General features: G+C 36.2%; 1 protein-coding gene across 6 annotated transcripts in view; it reads left to right on the top strand.

The window, feature by feature from the left end:
- LOC112154115 (protocadherin-15) overlaps window positions 1-15649 on the top strand; it is a 272438-nt gene that overhangs the window by 184183 nt on the left and 72606 nt on the right. For all 6 annotated transcript variants that reach the window (XR_004949742.1, XR_002920601.2, XM_036217104.1 and 3 more), the window contains 2 exons: window positions 3420-3560; window positions 8105-8217. Coding sequence is in view for 4 of the 6 variants with exons in the window: in XM_036217104.1 (XP_036072997.1) it covers window positions 3420-3560; window positions 8105-8217 (254 nt within the window). In the remaining 2 variants the exon portion in view is untranslated. The remainder of the gene's footprint in view (window positions 1-3419; window positions 3561-8104; window positions 8218-15649) is intronic.

Genomic DNA, 15649 nt, shown 5'->3' with positions numbered 1-15649 from the left:
AATCTTACACAGTTGTGCAGACTTTTTGCGCTATCCATACGTGTGTCTTATATGTGTCTTTTCACAACCGTTCCACAGATGTCCACGAATTATTCACGCATGTACCACCAATGTATGAGTATTATATCGAGCATACAGCTCACATATCACGTTAAAATTGCACAATTGACGCACGGATAACTGAGGAATTGTATAGAAACAGCACAATAATTACACATAGTTTGTGCATGACTCTCTGGTATATAAACCAGACAAATTTCAGAATATACTGAGCAGGGGTGTCTTGTGTTACGAGGAAAAGGGTCGCGGGAGGGGGCCGGGTATGACCGGCACAGATGCGATTCTGGACGTGCACTGGGCCCTTCTCGTGGATCTCCCCAACTACAATTGGCGCCAAGCAGCTGACTTAGAACAGGTGCAGACCAGGGGAATCTGACTGTTTAGTTAAAGCAAAGCATTGAGAGGGTCAGTGGCGGATGCTGGCGCGATGTGGTTTCTGCCCAGGGCTCTGAATTTAAAATGAAGAAATTCAATGAAGCGCCAATTTGTGTGTTTTTCGCAGTTTATCCGTACTTCTTCTGTGGTTCTTTCTTGATACATCTGTGAAAATTTCTCATAAAAAAACACAACTTTTCGTACTTTTTCCACATATATTCCACATATTTTTATCCGTGCTATATGTGCAAGTTGTACGTAGCGGTAGTGTGACACGGCCTTTAAGTACCAAACATTTGAAAATTGATGATGGAGGAGAAATGAATTATTAGGATTTGTGCTCAGATGGAATGATATGACACTACAACACATTCTCACTCCCAAATCATCACATATTGACGTTTGGTTAAGATTAAGGACCCCTCGGTGTGGTGTCACTTTTTGACATTTATGTGTCCCCAAATGTCTTTTTTCGACATACTGGCTTATCCCATTAAATCCTGGTACCTAAGTTCTGAGGCCATGAACCAGAACCAGTCCAGAACGTAGTGCAGCACTACTGGTAACCCAACCCTAACCCCATACCAGACCAGATACTGGAGGCAAACAGTACCAGGTTAAGATTAGGATACTGTTACTGGGTTAGTGTACCAGTACTGGACACGTCCCAAGGACCAGTGCGTATCCTGTACCCCGTCCTGTAGGTTGCAGACCCTTGATTTTAGTAACAGCCAGCACGTTAAAAGATAACGAGTTGGGGACATCCAAAACTTCAAAAAGTGACTCAAACTAAATGTTAATATGTTACAAGGGGTAAGAAAGTGTTGGACACCAAGTTTTTCATATTTTGGAATAAAGTTGGGAAAAAAAGCCAGAGGCAGGATTTTGATATTTAGCACCAATCTTCTTCCTACTGCAAATGGCAAAAATGTGCTAGTAAGCAGAAAATAATTAAATAAATAAATAAAATCCCCTTCCTGTTTTAATTTTCCCTTTATTGTATAGAGTAAAGGTCTCCAACCTTTTTAGGCCACTCCTGGTACAAACTGTACCACGGCCTGGTGGGAGAATTACTACTAGTGATGGGCAAAAACACTAATTGTGTGAATGCATTCAATGCATTCACACTATTGAGATTCTTCATTTACGTTTTCTTCCGTACGTTTTTTGACACGTAAAAATTTTGATATACGAACTTTTGGTATTCGTACATTTGACGTTTTTTACGCAATGTATGCAAATTCATGCAATTTAAGCACTTTACACACTTTATACACTTTATACACTTAATGCACGTTATACTATTTAAGCAATTACTGCAAATTTAAGCAATTTACGTGATTTACAACAACCGCATTAATGCGATAATGCATTCACACTAGCATTATCGCAGGTAATGCGACTTTTTTAGTTAGATACTAGTTATTCAATGTTAACAATGTTACATAACAAAAATATATTATTAACAACATATTGAAGAACTGTTTACATAATTTAATCACAGAACAACTTAACCTATAAATGAGTTTTTTGACTGACCTGCAGAATCGACTGACACAGAATCCATGTTTGTGTGAAGAGGTGATGATCCAAGAACAAATATCTCCTGCTGTTGGTCACCACGGTTTTCTGTGCGCTCTTTAAAACTCACACAGAGTGTCGACGAGCAAAGAATTAGTTTTAATCTGCAGCACAGAGAGAGGGTTTAGGTAAAGTGGAGAACATTGAGTTAAAAGCCTGTTTTATGCTTGAATGAGTGGGAGGTCAGTGTTAAGTGTCCTAACAAACATAAAACGCTCTCCTCTGAAAGTGCAGGTTCAAGGACTGCACTGAAAACAAGTGGAAAGCGATCGATGTTAAAAAGAAGGGAAAAAAACTGAACATGGCTCAGTGGCCTTTAAGAAATGAGGTGTGCTGACTTTTGCCCAGTGCTGTGTTTCTGTGAGCTCATGAGTGTTGGAGGCTGGAAGTAAAATCCTGTTTTTGTGGGAGTTTGGGTTCCAGGTGGGAAAGGTTTGGAATTATTCTGTTTTGAAATTTATTTTCTTAAAGTTTCAGTGAGTTGTCGAAGTGATAAAAAGCCAAACTGACTTGTTAGTTGTTGGTTAATGAGACATAGGTCTGAAATTTTCCCACTTTAAGAAACAGTCCAAAAATAAAATCTTGAAATCAAATAATTAGATTTTTTTTATTTAGAAATAATTTGTTTGTATGCTACTGCTACAAATAAGTAGTTTATCACCAGGTTTGCACACATTATAGGAGGGATTTTGGCCCACTCCTCCACACAGATCTCCTCAAGAGCAGTTAGGTATCAGTCGCTGAGAAATCTGGAGTTTGAGCTCCCACCAAAGAATTTTCTATTGGATTTAGGTCTAGAAAGTGGCTAGCCCACTCCGAAACTTTGATATACTTCTCACGGAACCACTTCTTGCTCAACCTAGACGTGTGTTTTGGGTCATTGTCGTGTTGGAAGACCCAGACACGACCCAACTTCCATTGTCTAAGTGAGTTTGTTCCCCAAAAACACACAACATAAAGTCATCCTCTACCTAATACAGTGCTGTTGTCTTGTCCCATGTACAGAAAAACACCCCATACCATGACCCAACCACCCCCATGCTTCACAGTAGGGATGGTATCATTCTTCTTCCTCCAAACACAGTGAAAATCATCTATTTACCAATGACCAAAATGGTCTAAGATGAAAATTTTAGGCCTCTTCTTGATTTCTAATTAGCAGAACTGGGTTTTTAAATACGTATTTGCCTCACTGTAGTTGACTTCAGTTATTAAATCCTGAGAAAGTCATCACACATCCATTAGAACGCTTCTTTCAGGCTGCCGGGTTAAAATATCCATAACGCTGGCAGCTTCCCAGGTCCCATAAAAAGAGGCATTTCTCCCTGTTTTGCCAAATCCATCTAAATCTGAGACTTTAATCTTTATAGACTTTCTGTTTTTTTTTTTCTTTTTCTCTACAGGGTACCCCCGCAGGTCTGGTGAACTACAAAGTGGATCAGCAAACACAGTCTTATTCGGCCACTATATTTGAAGTGGAAAAAGAGACGGGACATGTGATCACCAGAGTCAACCTCAATGAGGAGCCCAACCTGAAGTTCAGCGTAAGTGATGAGAAGATTTCTAAATTTGTAAATCCTGAAATACGACTCTAGAATAAATACTGATGGTGGATTTGGTTCGTCTAAAATCGTTTTTACTGAACTATTCTTCACTTTTTTATAATTGAAGACTAATAGACTTTAATTTAATCATTTTCTCGTTAGGAAACCTAAATAAATCCCAAAAAATAACCCCACAAAGATGAAGGGATAAATCTAAAGTTATACCACCAAGCATAAGTAGAACCTTTTTGCTCCCACTGGACATATTTCAGAAAAGTTCAAACAATGAACGGGTCTCATGAGATCATAGATGTACCCGACCTTACATCCAGAAAATTGATGATACATGTCTGGTGTGACCCAAAGGGACAACCTTCCTCCTAAAGCTGCCCCAAAATGTGTTTGCAGCCGGGTCACTTCACCAGGTGAACACTAGATGGCTCATTACAAAGGCTGGACACTCTCCAGTTCAAGGGGACAAGGTTACAACAAAATCAGGAAGTCACTCCGCCTATTTTAGGTGATATGGGCTTGAACAAAAAAAAAAATCCAGAAACCAAAAGGTAAAAAATAATCAAAAAAAGGAAAAACTTTTTTGGTAAACAAAAGTAAATTTAAGAAAAGAAAAGGTAGGTATTAGTAAGCATCACTGATTGGACGATGACGTTTGTCCATCATTTCAACTGAAAGACATCTGACATGAAGGGATACTGGATATCATCGTCCAATCAGTGATCTACCTGCCTTTACTGTTTCTCATTGTGTTTAGTTGTTAACATTTAATTTCATTTTAAGGCATTTACTTTTGTTTTCCAATATGTTTTTGTTTTTGTTTTACTGTTTTAATTGTTGCGATCTTTAAAGTGTTTTAGTGTCGAGTGATTTGTTGGGGTGATTTGCACTTCAGGGCCACCGTAGTCAAATGTAGAACTGGATCCTCTTAAGCAATCAAAACAATTAAAAAAGATGAACCAAACAAATGTATAAATATATATCAAACTCAAACTAAAATTTAAATTAAATTCAACAAATTTAAAGAATTTTAAAAAAGATACAGAAATATGTTTTCTTTAAAAACCCTGACAAAAGAGCTGAAATCTGACTTTAAATCCGTTAACCCCCACTATCGTACACAGACTAGGAAATTGCGCTAATTGAATTTGCGATGATGAATTTAGAAAATTTTGTATGTATCGAAAAAAGTTTTTTGCGCTCAGAGAATGTGGTTTTTGAGTCGTATCAAAATTGACACAGTTCGTAAAACTGCAATAGAAACATTTTTCAAATTCAATGAGTCATGTGACCAACAGTCATGTGACCTTGTGTGTTTTTACATTTCTAACATTTCGATAAAGTTTTGAGCACAAGTGTAATGGAAATGCAGCTATTGACCTAAACATTTTCTATTCTCAAATTATTTTTTGAATACGCAGATTGTATTCATTTCTCAAATATCTCCTAATAAAACAGTATTGTTGTATAAAAATGAATGGTGTCCAAATCTATCAAATTTGTGTTAGTTAATGTTAAAATGTTGCGTTTTTGCAAAAAAACTGTAGAAATCTCAAATGCAAGTGACTTCTGAAGTGAAACAATTAGCTTAAATGTTATTTACTGCATTAGTTCTAGCAGTATAAAAGTGTATAAACATTGATTGAATCATAAAATTCCACATTCGTCTCAGCTAGCGGGATTTCAGAGATCTCACTCGTCTACGGGGACAAACTGTGTATATTTCCTTCCACAATCCCCACCCGCCGTACAAAACACATCACTGCAGCTTATTAGTTCCAAAATTGCCTATTCAGAGCTGCATGCCTCAATGTGCCTTTGAGCCACGGATGCTAATTTCATCTTTTTGATTGGGCTTTAATTAACACAACCAGGAATCAGCGTCCTCTGAAGCCGTCACTCCTGGGACTGATTCTGGAAAACTGGAAACAAAAATGTTGTATTCTCTTGGATTATGACTGTGATAGACAATAAATAAGATGCTGATGTTACATGAGCTACATGGACTGTTAAATGAATATTCATTAGGGATTTAGGGAAAAATCGATTTGTTGCAATTCTTCATTTGCCGCTACTTGTATCGACTCAGACAATTTTTAATAACTATTTGTAAAAGTTCTAAGGCGTCTTACTTTTGTTTTCCACCCAAACCCCGTTGCTAGTTGGCAGTACAGCCCACTTTGAGCTGCTCCACACCAGAACAACAAGATCTCACAAAAACTAGGTAAACATTCAGTCTCATTAGTTCAGCAGCCTTGCGGTTTTTGTTGTTGTCAAACATGTACTATTTATTATGATTTTTTACTAAGACATAATCATCAAAAATAGGGGGAAAAACTGTTCTGGTACAATCTTGAGATATATATATATATATATATATATATATATATATATATATATATATATATATATATATATATATATATATATATATATATGTATATATATCGTAATATGTATCGTTGGGCAGAAAATGTGGGTCCAAAGATTCCGTGGTGGCCCCACCAGTGTTTGCGAACATTAGCTTGAGTGGGCACTCAATGTGTAGGCTCGCTATCCTATCCAGCCGCCTGGTGGACAGTGGAGATCGCTAGCTCACTACAGTGGAGCTCACTAGCTTGCTACAGAGGAGCTTGATAGCTTACTATAGAGTAGCTTGCTAGTATACAACGACAGAGGTCACTAGCTCAAAACAGTGGAGCTTGCTAGCTTGCTACAAAGAAACTTGCTAGCTTGCTACGGTGGAGCTCACACAGCAGAGCTTTCTACATCGGATCTCGCTGGATTGATTGCCGTGCTACAGAGGAGCTTGCTAGCTTGCTACAGAGGAGCTTGCTAGCTTGCTATAGTTGAGCTTGCTAGCTCAAAACAATGGAGCATGCTTGCTCAGTACAGTATAGCTTGCTAGCTTGCTACAGTGGAGCTTGCTAGCTTGCTATATAGTTGAGCTTGCTAGCTTGCTATATAGTTGAGCTCGTTAGCTAGCTAGCTAGCTCAAAACAGTAGAGCTTGCTAGCTCAGTACACTAGAGCTTGCTAGCATGCTACAGTGGTGCTTGCTAGCTTGCTACAGTGGAGTTCGCTAGCTTGCTATATAGATGAGCTTGTTAGCTAGCTAGCTAGCTAGCTCAAAACAGTAGAGCTTGCTAGCTCAGTACAGTAGAGCTTGCTAGCATGCTACAGTGGAGCTTGTTAGCTTGCTACAGTGGAGCTCGCTAGCTTGCTATATAGTTGAGCTTGTTAGCTAGCTAGCTAGCTAGCTCAAAACAGTGGAGCTCGTTAGATAGCTAGCTAGCTAGCTCAAAACAGTAGAGCTTGCTAGCTCAGTACAGTGGAGCTCGCTAGCATGCCAAAGTGGAGCTTGCTAGCTTGCTTCAGTTGAGCTCGCTAGCTTGCTATATAGTTGAGCTTGTTAGCTAGCTAGCTAGCTAGCTCAAAATAGTGGAGCTCGTTAGATAGCTAGCTAGCTAGCTCAAAACAGTGGAGCTTGCTAGCTCAGTGCAGTAGAGCTCGCTAGCATGCTACAGTGGAGCTTGCTAGCTTGCTACAGTGGAGCTCGCTAGCTTGCTATATAGTTGAGCTTGTTAGCTAGCTAGCTAGCTAGCTCAATACAGTGGAGCTCGTTAGATAGCTAGCTAGCTAGCTCAAAACAGTGGAGCTTGCTAGCTTGCTACAGTGGAGCTCGCTACGCCAACACAGCAGAGCATGCTAGCTTGCTACAGTTGAGCTTGCTAGCTCAATACAGAGAAAAATACTGGCATACTACAGTGGAGCTTGTTAGCTTGCTACAGAAGAGCTCACTAGCACGCTACGCAGCCACCGGACAGCTGGCTATCGTAGCGAGCTAACCCACATAGGTCAATATGGCCAAACACAGGTGGGACCACCACAGAAACAGCGGACCCACATTTTCTGCCCACTTTTAAACCTATGGGGCCCACTTGACCTAGCTAGCCTGGTGTATAGCGAGATATGTATCGCAACACGTATGGTATTGCCAGATTATTGCCAATACACACCCCTAGTATTCACAGCCTGCCTTTATTTGACACACACTATCATTCACAAACTGATAGTTCATAGAAAATATTTAAAAATAAGTCCTTATGGGTTTGAATACAGACTTTAAACTCCCAACAGTGATTAAAATATTAGCCAATAAGGAGTTATTTATGAATGTGATTCTTTATTTACCTTAAGGTTGATGTTTAAATGATATAAAAAGGTAGCAAGATACGAACAAAAGCACGTTTCTGACTAGATGAAAAGGCAGAGACGATTATTTATTAGCCGGCGCTCATTAGGCTTCCTTTGGGTCGAGTTAATTTTGCTTAGCCCTGATTAATTGAAGAACGAAGATAAAAATAAGAATACCACAGGGAATATTCTGTACTTTCCATGCAAATATAATATTTAACATTAAAGGACTGAAATTCTTGGGCTCTTATTTTAAATGCTTTGAAATGTTGGCCGGAATGACTCGGATGTGCTATTCGGGGGTGTTCTGAGCGATGTTCTGTTTGTGTTGGACAGTTGGTGGTGGTGGCCTACGATCACGGAGAGCCTGTGAAGGAGAACACCGCCCTGGTGGAAATTACAGTCCTTCAGCCCTCGGTTATTCCCGTCTTCACTCAAGAAGAGTACAGGTACACACTCAACCCCACAAACACAAAGTCTTTCCTTTCTGCCAAGCCGTTGCTGAACGCTGAAAGGCGGTTATTTAGCTGTCCCAGTCGTGGCAGTTTAATGGGAAGAAGCATGTATTTTAATTTCCTACGCTGAACTAAAAGAAAAGGCGTCTTTTCGGACTGTGTTAAGTTTAGCATTACAGCCTGCAGCCTCACTTTGATTGGGCGGGGAATGACGCAAAATGTTGCCCCTTTATTCGTTTTACCTTCATTTCACACTTTTAACACTTGGAAATGTCACACACAAAAAAATAAATAACAACTTACAGTGTCGGTTCTCTGACCATGTATGGATATCTGCCTCCATTTCTGCCTTTTAGACATTTTCCAGCTTTTTTTGCAGCTTTTCTCACTCATACTGAAGCTTTTTTCTTCACCACTGACATCACTTCCTGTATTTATTGTATTTCTACTTCTGCTGGATGAAGTACCGGCTTTAAGACTGTAGTAATATGTAGATGTACTATTTTATGGGATAAATTACAAAAAACTACACGTGGTTTTAAAAAAATTGGCATCAAATCAAACATCAAACTTATCTTAAAGATCCACTCAAATGAAAATAGTGTTTTTGTTGTTTTTAACATGTTCTTATGGGATTTTTCTGATGATGGACCCATATAAAGAATTTTTTAAATTATTTTTTATGAAAGACAAAAATACATCAACTCTATTTCATTTTGGGAATGACACATAAATAGCTTTAATAGAAAAATATGAAATGTTGCATTAACATAGAGATTAAACAAATATTTTTTTCAGGTTCTGCTTTTTTTGTCACATTTCTTTCTAACAAACTTTTTGTTTGTTATTTTTTGCATTCTTGAAATGCATAAACATAAAAGAAATTTTGGAAATAATATATTCTTTTTTAAGTGAGAAAAAGCTGGAGCTCTTTTTTTCTGTACAAAAAAGTGTTAATTTCATGTTTGAGAGTCTGTCAGACACACACTGCACTCACAACATTTAATAGCAACAATCATTTCTAAAATCACGACTTCAGGTTTACTCTGCTGCTATCATAGATCAGACAAACGAAATCTCACACTTCCTGGTTGTGTCTCCTTGAGCTTACTTCTGTTTCTTTCTTTATTTTTGTTTGTCGGTATTAGATTTGAAGTTGGTCTCTAATCTCTGGCTGCTGTCTCGTTTATTCTATCCTGCTCTGTCACTCTTTCAGTTTTTTTGAGGAACAATTGCCGATACCCGTCATTCTGGGGCTTTATCGGCCCATCTGGGAGCCCGTTTGTCTGCCTCACTGATGATACAACGTGTGAATTGCTCCTATCAATGCGCGCTTTTGTGTCACTGCTGGACAAATCTGAAGTAGAAGAAGCAATTGGAGAAAAGTTGTGAGAAATATCACTTTAGGGTTTCTCTTCTCATGATTCGCAGGTTTGTCTGTACCTCCGCCACGTGTCCAGGAGATCCAGAGATGAATATTACATGAACACGTGGGCGTTCTGCCTTCTATGTCGTCAACACATCTCGACAGTTGACTTTTCCCCTGATTTAAAAGTGACATCTTAAGCATTTTATTAAGATTTAATGAAATCACATCTTTTGCCTCATAGGCTAAAAGGCCACAACTAGTCGAAATGAAGGAGAAAGTCTTCAAATTTCTAAATTTCTAAGTAGATTAGCAACAAGCCTTTGAATATATTCATGGGCTATGTTTTCATATTTAAAAGTACTTTTCCAAAAAAATAGGAGATTAACTAATATATTAGCAACAAGCTAACGTTTTTGGCTCATTTAGTTTACTGAGGAATTTTAGGCTAATTTGGAGTTTAGCTAGTATTTAAGCACTTTGATAGCATTTTGGCTAATTTGGCATCTACTGAAGTTTTTTTGCTCATATGGATTAACCTAAAATTTTAGCAACAAGCTAACATTTTTGGTTAATTAGTTATCCACTGTGGGTTTATAGGCTAAATTTGTGTTTAGATTCTCTTTTAGCAACATGCTAACATTTTTGACTAATTTAGCTTATTGAGGAATTGTGGGATATTTTGGAGTTTTGGTAGTATTTAAGCAATAAGCTAGCTTTTTTGGCTAATCTGGCATCTGGTAAGGTTTTTTAGCTAATTTGCAGATTAGCTTTTTTTGGCACGTAAAAACTCAATCACACTTTTAGAGATTTCAGCAATCTTGCTTTCAAAATGTTCAGCTCATTCAGGACATTTCTGCTTGTATTTTTGGTACTTATAAACTTCATGGTTTTTGAAATGTAGAGCAAAATATGCCCCAATATGCAAAGAAGTAGAAAGTCTTCAAATTTCAATTTTTTAAGTAGATTATCAACAAGCCTTAAATATATTCATGGACTATGTTTTAATATTTTAAAATAATTTAAAAAAAATTCGGAGCTTAGCTAATATTTTAGCAACAAGCTAACTTTTTTGGCTCATTTAGTTTACTGAGGAATCTTAGGCTAATTTGGAGTTTAGCTAGTATTTAAGCACTTTGATAGCATTTTTGGCTAATTTGGCATCTACTGAAGTTTTTTTGCTCATATGGATTTAGCTAATATTTTAGCAACATGCTAACATTTTTGGTTAATTAGTTATCTACTGTGGTTTTATAGGCTAAATTAGTGTTTAGCTTCTATTTTAGCAACATGCTAACATTTTTGACTAATTTAGTTTTCAAGTCTTTTAGCGAATTTAACATTTTTCAAATAGCTTTTGTATTTTCAGTAAATCCCTAAAGCAATTAATTGTGTTGCCATTTTCAGCAAAAACCTTGAGTATCTTCAGCGACTACTTTCAGCAAAAAGCTTTCACACTTGTATTATTGCAGTTAAAGCAACTTTTCTAGTTTAATCTTGTTTTAATACCAGAAACTAAGGACAGAGGATGTAAAATTCTTTAAAAGTTTAATAAACTATCATTTTAATTATCTTTATCTTTAGTCAGTTTAAAGCTAATGGTGGCTAAGATGTGTGTTTTACATGAACTTTGCACATGACCCGATTAGTCGACTAATCTGAAAAAATAATTGGTGATTAGTGGACTATTGAAATATTTGTTTGACAGCCCTATATGGGCTAATCAATGTCGATGTTCTCAGGCTGCATATGTTTCAAACATTTCAAACAGGGCCTCTGTAGTGCTTTTTTTTTCGAGTGAGAATGCAGTTAGATGCAAGACAGAGGCCCATCAGGATGCCTTATCACACTGCATTTATGAATATGTAACATAGCTTTCAGCGAAAACCCCAGTGTGTGGGCATATTTGTGAGAGCGTGCACTTTGGAGAACCCATTTTTCTTTCATTATTACAACCTTTTCAACACCCCCCTTTGATGTTTGTACACTGTAAATGTCCCCTCCTGTGCATCCCACTTTTCATGTGTGTTTTCTATGGGTAGGAGTGTTTGTTTATCCCTGTAATCTCATCTGTGTGTATTTAGGAAAGATGTGGGTTATTTTTTTAAGAAACAACAGTGTACCAAATGTGAAGTAATACCCCTGGTTTCATTTAGTACTTTATTGGTGATTTTAATGCAGCTTAATGATTTTTTTTTGGTTTCAACAGACAGAGTTTGAAAGAGTCTGAATTAGTGATATTGATTCTTTCTGTGAAAATGAAGGAACCTGAGAAAAGAAGGCTCTGAAATTGAGTTTTGTGCAGATTTTCTCTTTTCATCTCAACATTTGAGGGTTTGTGTTTGATCTGGTGTCTTTATGTTTTAGCAAGCAGGTCTAAGTAATATAGTCTGAGTCAATATTTTTCTTTATTCCAAGCACCAATATCATCAGGATTCTTTTTATTTATGTCTGGATAAAACATAGCACTCAGAAATTCAAATAAAAAACTATATTTATGGTTTTCTGATGGCTTTAATAAAACACAATTTAAAATTGTGCTAATATCTCTGGATTATATTGTTTGCAATATAAGGTGCAGCGCCAATGAATGTTCTATTATCAAACTTATGTCATTTAGAGGACGCATTCATCTATTTTTTTTTTTTTTTTTAAAAACAAGAGAAAAGTCCATCATTTAGTCCCAGACCTACACCCAGCCTCTAAATGATCATAGATATAATATAACGTTTTTCAGATTTTTATTTTGAAAGTACAAGTTTTTATTTTTGAAAATCTGCACCTGTTTCTTGTTTCTCCATTTTTTATTTTTTATTTTTTTTGCCACAAATTGGAAACTTTGGCATACTGGAAATAGAACTCTATCATACTGCTTACATTGGGATGGGACGAACAGAAAATAAGTTCCACTGGAGAGAAAATGTCTATTTTTTATGTGATATAGCCCTCAACCCACACTTCAGACCAGGTGGTGGCAGTAATGCACCATTCTGTTGTTCGCCAACTGCCATAAAATACAGAAGAAGAAGAAGAAGAAGAAGAAGACAAAATCTGTTCCGAATCCCCCCCCCCACAAACTAGGTATATATAGTGTTTTCGGCAATTTCTAGTGCTGTCTGAAACTATTAAACTTCAAAATCGACTGCACTAGAAATTACCCAGAAGTCTTTGCGAAAAACTAGCATGCATCGATTCTCACCACATTAGCGAACATAGACCACAATGCATTGTGGTCAAGAAATTTTTGCAAAAAAAAATAAAAAAATGTTTTATATGTTAATTTTTTAATAAACCATCCACATTTTTGACATCAGAACACAATAGAGTATTAAATAGACATTGTGCTATGTTGGTATTGAATCAATTTTCACTTTGTGAAATCGGTGACGTCATATTTGGTGTTTAGAAAAGCTTGTATGCTCGTCTACCAAGACCAGAAAGGAGGGAGATTTATATTCAATGGCATGAATTAGTGACAACGTTTAGTAACAAAGCCCTTGAAAACACCTTAAAGTGCTAAAAAATAACACCCTTTACCAGTTTTTTTAAATGAAACTACAACTTTAATTATTTTTAGATTACATACATGGTAAATAAATCTCAGTTGGATTCAAAATTTACTTTCAAATTTCATTGAGAATGAAGCCCCAGGTGTTTTATTTATTTATTTTTTTAACAAAATTAAGACCTTTAAGTGTGTGTCATAGTGCGGAAAATACTGCACATACATTTTTTTTTACCTTAAAAAATTTACTGCTGAATATTTTTTTATTAATGAATAATTAAACAAAAAAAAGAAATTCTTACCATGTGTTCCCCATGTAATATAAAGCATTTTCTTGAGTAGGAGCCGTTTTCTCGTCGTATTTTCAAAGTTAGAATCCAGAAAATGACAAAAACTAATAAAATTGTGTTTTATTTTTTCAACTATCAGTAGTTTTACACAGCTTAGATGGACTCATGGGTTTTTGAATTCACTCCGGCTCCACTGTTCTGATTTATTTTAGAAATAATAATTATTGTATTCTGAGAAATTCCCTTTTTCCAACTACTGCAGGCTTATTATTTAATAGTTAAAACGTTAAAAGCTAATTTATTAAATCATGAATGAGATTCATTACAAGAATAAAAAAACAGATTTCAGTGTCAAATATTTCTGAATAATTAATTCAAAGCTGTTTGATTTGGTTCTGCAGTAATTCTACGATGATCTCTAGATAAATAAGAGGATTCTCACCACCATAATTATTTAGCTGATTATCTAAAATAATACATGTTTAGACATTCACAATAGTGTTTATTTTTAATTACAAAAAACAGTATTATAACTGAGACATTCAAACGCACGATATTCATAATTTTTTAAGCAGTAATTACAAAATAGAAGAAATAAAACAAAAGATGTTTCTGTCCATGTTCTGTCAGATTTGCACATGTTAATGTTCACAACACAGAGTCACAACATCTGTATTTAAATGAGATCAATTCAAATTACTAATGTGCTACATGCTACACTTTTAACTTACTTTCTTCATTATATTTGCAAAAGTATTATAAAATTTGTAATATTTGAAGCGACAAATGTAATACCAAGTATGTAAAACTTTCTACCAAAAAAAATCTTTGGTCAATGGATCAATTTGTCATTAAATAGAAATTTTCTGAAAAATAAATAAAATATGAATTCAATATAAAAAGTGTGATAATGCAAACGAGGTGTGAAATGGCGACTACCAATAATTCTCCTGTTTAGTTTTGGTAAAATGAATGACATAATTAGAGGAGCAACCTTCAGCTTTAGCTAGTTTGGTCCATAAAAAAAAAATAATTAAAAAAAATCCACATTTCACAATTTTAAAGAAAATAAGGATTACAGAGATCCTAAGATTTGTCTGGATTTTCCAGGTAAAACAAAAAAAACATGTTGAAATGGCTGCACTAAACTCAAAATAACATCAAACTGATGACTAATCCATAAAAAGACAAAAATAAATTAAAGTAAGTTTAGCTCATGTATCCGTCTGTACTGAAAAATGTGTAAAGCAGAAAAATAAATTGTTTGTGGTATTTTTCTCAAATGCTTCATGGACTTTTTCTGGCAGTAATTCTACTGTGATATGTAAGTTATAGCACAGATAATAAGTACTCAAAAAGTATTAGTAATGCCTTTTACGACTTTGCTAACGCAGTAATACTTTATTTCCCAGCACTGATCGGCATGAATATAAAGAAACATCCATTTTTGTTGGGTTTTGTGTCTCTTCTGGATCCAGACCAGATAAACGGCTGAAACCTGTCAGACAATGACTGAGCTCACGGATGAGGAATCGGGTTCATTTAATAACCTCCATGGATTTCTGAAGAAGCACAGAAGGAGGTCTCGTTCTGTGTGATGTCGGGAAGGAATCCGGTCTCAAACCCAGAAGTATCAGTGAGACAAAATCCCTCTTGGCTGCCATCAAAGTGACTGAAATGCTAAGCTATGCAGTTTGTGTTAAGAATTTATCAAAAACGGTGAAACACGGCGTATGCAAACATTACCTTTGATAATCGAGTCCATTGGAAGCACATTCTACGTGATGACAAAAAGGAAATGTTTCATTTGTTGCCAGGAACAATCAGAATAACTTCCTTCCGTTTGTTCCTGGCAGATCTTCACAGAACTTTTGTGTTTTAGTCCCGCAGAAATAGAGCTAAAGATCAAAGTTGTACGAGTTTAAAGAATAAACAGTAGTTCATTTGTAAGGAAATCTTTTATTTAAGTATTTTTTTTAAGAATTGTTGTATTATTATAGAATTATTATCTTTCACAACTTGGGAAAGCAGGTAAACAGATGGGTGATAGGAAGTGGGGCGGGGTATCTCTTGCTAAGCACCCAGCCATCAACTTAAAGGCGAATTTCTAATTAACTCTTGCCGCCCTGCAGAAACTATGTCCTCAAAAACGACACAGGTTTGTGAAATTTTTACCTAAAAGTGGTGTAATCGTAACACAATAAGACGAAATTATCTTTTTTTTGGGCTGTTGACATCTATAAATAGGGCTTTAAAAGTGCTGAC

The sequence above is a fragment of the Oryzias melastigma genome, linkage group LG19 (genome assembly GCF_002922805.2).
Source record: "Oryzias melastigma strain HK-1 linkage group LG19, ASM292280v2, whole genome shotgun sequence".
Classification (NCBI taxonomy): Eukaryota; Metazoa; Chordata; class Actinopteri; order Beloniformes; family Adrianichthyidae; genus Oryzias; species Oryzias melastigma.
This window is presented reverse-complemented; position numbering and strand designations above follow the sequence as displayed.